The 7,833-nt window shown below is 45.1% G+C and overlaps 1 protein-coding gene across 1 annotated transcript; it reads right to left on the bottom strand.

Annotated features, from left to right (window-relative positions):
• Positions 1-234: 234 nt before the first annotated feature.
• On the bottom strand, positions 235-7,506 carry LOC129385362 (uncharacterized). The gene is made up of 4 exons (XM_055071998.1): positions 7,166-7,506; positions 3,569-3,682; positions 462-545; positions 235-350 (listed from the first exon to the last, which is right to left on the bottom strand). The coding sequence occupies exons 1-3, from the start codon at positions 7,418-7,420 to the stop codon at positions 465-467; spliced, it is 450 nt and encodes a 149-aa protein (XP_054927973.1). The 5' UTR covers positions 7,421-7,506; the 3' UTR covers positions 235-350; positions 462-464.
• Positions 7,507-7,833: the final 327 nt, after the last annotated feature.

The following is a 7,833-nucleotide window of genomic DNA, read 5'->3' as shown; positions in this document are numbered from 1 at the left end:
GTGGCGCTTAGATGCTGCTTGAGATATTTATTAGGAAAGTCACCCTTTTCAATGAGTACATTAGTCGCCATATATGGCGTCAAAATGACAGTGCAATTTAATGCATTCGATATTGGCACGTTTCTGAAGAATTGTTCCGAGCAAAAGCCAACGTAAAGCCAGCGCACTCAACACTGAAGGCACGCGGTGACATCTGTACAGTGGTTCACCGATAGCGTTCTTTCAGGTAAGAAAAACAATGCTCCCTGATAAGTGTTCATGACACTTTATTCATTCCTAAGTCTGCGGCTCGCGCCTGGCGCGTTCGTGCTTCAGGGGGCCACAAAAGCGGAATCTTGCAGCAGGGTAGCCTGAAATGAAAAACGAAATGAAGATAGTAAACGTATTTGCGGGCCGTCCGAAGATATCAAGCCAAGGAACTACGCATTGGTGTTAACTGTGCTGTTGGAAACCTTACGCACCTGCTACAGTGGCTTGCACCAGGCACGCTGGACAATGCGGAGGCCGTATTGCTCGAGGTATTTCACCTGGCACAGCCCATTTGCCTGAAGTGAAAGAACACGTAAAAGTGAAATTCATGTAGGTGCATTTTGTTATACAATGGACACTTCGTGTTCTTTGCACATGCCTATAGAAGTGCATTTGTGGTATCTGCGTATGAACGCACAAATGCCAGTTTCCATTTTCACAATATCAGAGCCGACATTGGCAGTTCGCACGTACACACTCCTTAAAGCATAGATGCATGAAATAATAACCTGTAAAAAAAAATCTGAAATAAAGTCTAATGAAGCAAAGTTACTGCAAAGTATGGTGAGATAAACCAAGAGATCATTCGAGAGTGAAAACATTGTGGCAGGAACTATGGAGAAACTAGCCACAGTACACAGCTAGCCATCTAGATGTAATGATGTCCTGAACTACCATCGAAAATGCATAATCGGGGTTTTTGTCTATAAGAGAGAAAAAAAAAACGTTTCGCGCTCTATACCGCTGGTTTTGATGACAATTGTATCCCTCTGCATTTTCCAGACAGTCTTGAATTTCAGGATACAAAAAAGAAGATCCGAAACTTTCATCGAGGCTGCGAAATATGTGCTTGTGTTGGAAGGTGACCGCAATGTCAGACTCTCCGTTCTCTTGAAATTAAAGTGACAGTCGTGTACACCATTGAAAAATACCAAGGAAGACAGGAGAGCAGGGCCATGCAGAAATAAAACAATAAGCTCAGCTAACCGACATGCAACAAAGGTCGCTTGGCGTGCATAAGAAACCAAAATTATATCCACCAAGGGTAATATTACTACATGCCGTTTCACATATAGCATCCGATAAAGTCATACGGTATTTTTGCTGCTTTCGGGAGATATATATTTTGCGAGATTATATATATATATATATATATATATATATATATATATATATATATATATATATATATATATATAATCTCGCAAAATATATATCTCCCGAAAGCAGCAAAAATACCGTATGAATATATACCGTATATATATATATATATATATATATATATATATATATATATATATATATATATATATATATATATATATATATATATATATTTTTTTTTTTTTTTTTTTTGACGTGCTCACGCACTTCCGTTTTGTCAGGCAGGTGAAGAGTTCTAGGAACCAGTAAGCCCCATCGAGCCAGCGGAGTGGGAAAAGATACGATGAACATGGCTTTGGATGGTCACTGAGGCTCAGCTTTAGATGAGCCAGGTCGGCAGCCACTCACTGTCTGAGCCAGAGACAGAGCGCTTCAGCAGATCACGCTTTGAGCGACGAAAACGAATTCGCGGGTAACACCGTCTGTGTACGCTGTGTTGCTTCTCCTATGAGGTAGTTAGACTTCTGCCATGGACGAAAACGTAACTGAGGGTGCCTAGCGCAATAAAATTGAGCTAGAAAAATATGGTCGGACACTTAATGAAGTCGCGGTAAGCTCGTTCCACCACCATTTTAGACGCTATCAGGGCAGACTCAATATTGCGAAAGAAGAATGGTTGCGAGAACGGCGTACTCTGTTTCAACGAACACGATAAACGTAGCCACTGCAAGAAACGACCGATGTTACAAACGTATATGGGGAGAAAACGCGCACATAGATGGTAACAAATCACACAAAAGTGTGCATCGCTTGAAACTCATTGGGAACCAAGTACCATATCCCGAATACACCGAGTGCAAGGCCACGTCATATGCTAAGGGGAGCTTGATGGATTCACAGCGTTGGCTTAAGAAGGCTCGATGCACGAAGCAACGTTAACATTAGTCTATATGCTTCTCTCTATGGCCTGGCCTCACGTACTAGATTGATGACCGCGGCTTGCTATCCATGGACAATGCGTGGCGCAGCTGCGTCATGTGACCGAGACCACAAGTTAGCGCATATGCAACCGATGGGGTGTCGAGTTGCACAAGGCGTTTGCCAGAGACCAGGGGCGTCTTGAAAGCGGGTGGAGCAATGGGTGGGTAAGTAGAGGCTATTCAAGCGGTGGGCAGAAGCCCAGCACCAACATTGCCCCCGCGAAAGATGTAAGTTAGGTTGCAAGACGCCGCGAATAGCTAGCCGGGGCTTGGACCCAGAAAGTCTCCGCAATTAACGGTACGGTACACGAGCGGTTTGTTCTATCTCGTTCTGGAAGGAATACGGCCGTTACGGCTAGCACGTCACACCCGCGACCTCGTGCTCAATAGAGCATTAAGCCAGTGCGCTTCACCGCAGCGGGCACACGCCTTTTTCTTGATAAGTGTTAAAAATTTACGTAAACTTAAGAAAAGGAGAGAGACATGAAATTAAACTTTTCAGTAGATACACCAATAAGGTGTACTGTCTGACCTCGAGGAATTAAGAATGGGAATTTTAAAGAAATCATTTTATTGCATGGCATTCTTTGGGCTGCTTCCCGGGGTCATTTTTCGCTCCGCACCATTCAACCTGCCGTTCCTTGTCCCATAAAACGGGCACCGCCGTCGAGTCTTGAGTGGGTGCATTTCAGTGTAAGAGGGCAATGCCATAGCATTCAAGGTTTAAGGTTTAATTCAACCGCTTTTCATGCTTCTCGGTGATTGCAGCTTATGTTCCCGTAATGTTTACCGGGAAGCGCTGACAGCGAACGCTACGCATGAAGAGAGGTCATCAGGCGCGCGGAACACACGCAGTAAGACAATTGCGTCGCTAACTACAGTGAGATGCTTCAGAAAAGGAGGCGATAGAACGAAGATGAGCTGGTGGGTGGGTGAATTATGCAAGAAAAAAAGAAGCACTACAGCAACATTTATTTGATTTACCAAACACAACAATGGTAGTAAAAAATGAGTGCATTGAGAGATATTCATGTTTTACGTGGTAATAATGTCAGTTACATAGCTTCTAAAATATGGAAGTCTTGGTTTCAAGGGCTCAGGATAGGCTTCATAAGTAACTGCAATGAATGCAGTGCACTATATGATAATTCCTGAGCAGAGAGCTTACGTCCTAATTTTTTTAAAGGCTGAGGGTGAGAGCCGATTTAATTTGTACTACCGAGGTGTATTCTCACCTTATCCCCAACTGGTCGGCACTGTTTATAGGTGTAGGGCATCCTGCGCGTGCAGTTGCTTAGCACGGTGGCAAACTCCACTCGAATGACAGACCCACGCGGCGGGTGGGTAACCTGAAAAAAAAATAATAGTGCAAAAGTCATCTCGTAGTGACTCTAAAGAGTAATGCGATTAACATTGGAGCAGTGGAGTTACACACCGTATGTCAGAAATGATTTGTTTATTATTTGTAATGCTCATTCCGAAACTTTCGTTGCTTCGAGTATATGCAACATACTACAGTATCGCAAAATTTTGCAACGGTACTCGCTTGTCAATGTTGATGATATGTGGTGTTTATTGGCGCAAGCGCCAGGTATGGCCGCAGAGCGCCATGACAAATGGTATTTTTACCTAGGTAATGTAAATGGCGTGGATGGTGAATTCATCATGATAGGTGTGACATGGCGGTAAAAGAGCCTAAAAACTGTCGCTGTACATGACGTAAAATATATAGGTACTAAAATAATGCTAAAGATTTGTTAGGAACGTGGGCGATTACAATTGTGTTTTAGTGAAAACATACGGCAACGAAACAGTGATACTACAGCTTCCGGAGGGCCCTCGAATACAAGGGCTGTTAATCACGTATTAAAATTACCTGGGAAAATTATTTTCAGGGGGTTGGTTTCGGCTAAGAAATCAGACTATTTGCAGAATAAAAAGCGGTTCATCGCCAAGAAAAAATGCCGGGTGAAAAGGTATATTTTCGCGATATGCATAAGGAAAATACTTTTTCCTCTCTGTTTCTATTGCAGGGCACTGAATAAGAACATGACCCGCTGTGGTTTATTAGTGGCTATGGTGTTGGGCTGCTAAGCACGAGGTCGCGGGATTGAAACCCGGCCGCATTTCGATGGGGGCGAAATGCGAAAACACCCTTTTACTTAGATTTAGGTGCAGGTTAAAGAACCCCAGGTGGTCCAAATTTCCGGAGTCCCCCACTACGGCGTGCCTCATAATCAGAAAGTGGTTTTGGAACGTAAAACCCTGCAATTTAAGAAACTCAGAGCTTTAGCAAAGCGGGAAGACATCGCAATATGTGGCATATAGGCGAAGCAAGGAATGTCACGGAATCACCACTAAACGCGTTAAATTAAGCTTACGTCAGGATTATGGTCGGCCCCAACATTGCTCGATTGCTATTCACATTGCCGCTGGCGGACATCGCGAGATGAGTTCTGCCGTAATCTTTTTCTCAATTTAGTACGGAGCGCTGAATAGTTAAGTAATGAGACTTTGTCGATTAGCTATTTGTCTCATAAGCCATGACCGCCTGTTGCATAGGAAAAACTGTTGTAGCGATAAGAACGTTTCGAAATCTTCCAAAAAAATGACCAAAGGAAGGAAACCTTGTGACATTGGGCGCTCATTCAAAGTGTGCTCACGTCATTGTGGCCATCATATGGGTTTACTAGAACGTTGGAACGTGGGCGTTAGGTGAAGAATATATAGAGAAGTGTCGGTCTTCGACGGCCTACCACGTCCATTGCCCACTTCTAAGTTGGGCACGACTCCCGCGAATAATACTGAGCATCAAACTCGCTTATTGTTGGCTTGAGTCAAACCACTTGCGTTGACTAAACTACCAGCGTACACCGCAATTTAGGGCAACCGCTTTTCGTACCCTCATGTGAATCCGGCGTTAACTTGCATTCTTGGGCTGCATGGGCGAAAACCTCGATTTCACAATGAGACACGCCCTAATTGGAGAGTCCAGAATAATTTTTGCCGGCTGGGGTCCTTTAACGCTCACCTGAATACAGGAACACGCCCGTTCTTTGCATTTGGCCCCCATTGAAACGTGGTCACCGCGGCCGGGTCAGAACCCGCGACTTTAAAGCTCAGCAGCACTACGTCACAGCTGGTCTACTTCACTGGTCTACCTGTGTGGCTGAATCGGGCGTTAAAAAAAAATTATTTGTGCTATAATTCAATAAGGAGGTCAAGAAACGGATAAACGAATTAAGATTTGAGAGACGGACCACGCCGTCGCTGACTTTCACCAAAACATTGTAAATAATTTGCATCGACGTCACCATGTTTGCCCCCGTTATCGATACATCCACGTCGAGAATCTAGTAAAGCAAAACACGACAGGCGCGCCTTCTGCTGGACGACAATCGGTAAGAATGATAGCCTGGTGACAAACGGTTATAATCCAAAAGCAAAACAATGAATACGTGAGGGGTGGCATGAACGTTATCGAGGCGCCCACATTTTGGAGCTGGCAAGGTGTGACGCTGCGTCCGTGATCGCACGCGAAATATTCGCACGCCTAATGGCCGAACGCATACGAGAAAAATCCATGAAAAATAAGAAAGAAGGTTCTGCTCTTATGCGGTTTGCCGTAATATGTAACAAGCCTGTTGCGAATCATGTGGTTAATGACGTCAACAGTATACTTAACGAAGCCCCAGCGACGCCCTCAGCAAATCAAACAAAACTAGCAGTTTACCAGCTATTTACTACAGTCTGCCAGTGGTGCATTCATCTACGCTGCTGGGTCTTAATTACTTGTGCAGGACGTGTTAAGGCCAACAAAGCAATCCGCCACTACTGTATTTCAGGGTAAATACTTGCGAACAGCGGCTGCCAGGAGGACGTAGTCAGAAAGAAGGTTCATTGAAGAAAAAAATAACTTCAGCCAGATTAGGAAATTGCTGTTTTATAACACGAAAAACGTTCCTATTACCCTAAAGATTCCAAACACAGAAATTACACAATGGCGAGATATGGGTGGCAACCATGTCTGGACCCTATGGGCTTTTACGGTGTCTGCTGAGGCGCAAGTAATTTTTGAGCTCAAATAGCAAAGAAAAAGTCATTCCGCAGTTTTTCGTGCCAGAACCACGATCTGATTACGAAGCACGCCGTAGTGCGAGACTCGAGATTAATTTTGACCACCAAGGGTTCTTTAACGTGCAGCTAAATCTAAGTACAGTACATATTATTTGAGCCGAAGTCGTAATTTAGCATGTTTTAGGAAGTTTTAGTCAACCAGAACAGCACAAATGCAAAAAAAAAAAATTAAAAGAAATTAAACCCGTGACGTAGCGCTGGCCTGGCGGTGCTGGAGCTACGGCACTAAACTCCATAAAGTGTTTACCTTCCTTTTCCTGTCTAATAAGCAACATATTACAACCAAGGTAACGAAAATAAAATCCTTAGAGAATATTATGCTCGTCTGAAGTGGCTTACTCTTTCTCTTTCGCCGTCCCTTTACATTACCCTTTCCTTTTCTCTAAAGCGTAGCTCTAGAACCTTATGAACAGAAGCGTATAGACGTATGTATACCCTTCTAATCTCCAATAATATCGTGCGAGCGCCGTGTCACCGTACAACGTGTGAGCGACGTTGTAGCGGCGAGGTGAGGTGGGATTCGCGACAGTATGATCGGGAGCGAGAGGCGATCGGCACTTCGAATGCATTGTGCGGCGCGGTTCGCTTGAGGAGGACCCATCTCCTCTACAGGGTCGCTGACAGGCCGCCTGGTCGACGCTCGCGCGATAGAAGAAATTGCGAGGGCGTACTCGTAGTAAGGCTCAATAACTCACCATGACCGCCGCGCGAGTGATCCGAAGGACAGTGCTGAGGTTGGACATGGGCTGTTGGAAGACGGGGTTCTTGAGGAGTTTGTGGGCGTAGCGCTTCAACGGGCTCTTGCCACGAAGAGCGCGCCGTGGTGCGAAAGTGCACACGCCCGGCACCACCCGGCGATCCGGACTGCGTACGCAGCCTTTGAACAAGTTTGGCATCTCTGCGCCGATGACTGCTGCGCAGAGCAGTAGAAGCACGGTGACCTTAAACATGGTACCCAGCCTAAGGGTACCGGGAAGTGATGAACGCGGAGCGAACTATGCGGTAAGCCGCGAAAGATGTGCGCGCCAAGAGTGGCCTTTAAGGCCCCTTCACGGAGGGTGGTGTGGGTTGGCGCTATGGTGATTCTAAGAACGAGATAAGTTCACGCTTGATAGAGCGCCACCTCCTGGTTAAGGCGGTAATCTACATTTTGCGACGCGTCAGCGCAAATGCGCAGAAAGCGCTAATGTCAGGTCGACTACACACGCAAGTATACACATGGTGCAAAGAGAGAAAGTGCTTGGACAGTTGGCAGTAGAGCTGACACAGGAGAGTGTTGACCATCGACACATTGAAACACTTCGGCGATAGCATTTTTTCTAACCATAGAATTCTGTGACTTTCTTTCTATCATTGCGACTAG

The sequence above is a fragment of the Dermacentor andersoni genome, chromosome 7, assembly GCF_023375885.2.
Source record: "Dermacentor andersoni chromosome 7, qqDerAnde1_hic_scaffold, whole genome shotgun sequence".
Classification (NCBI taxonomy): domain Eukaryota; kingdom Metazoa; phylum Arthropoda; class Arachnida; order Ixodida; family Ixodidae; genus Dermacentor; species Dermacentor andersoni.
The sequence above is the reverse complement of the archived record's forward strand: the minus strand, read 5'-3'. Positions and strand labels throughout refer to the sequence as shown.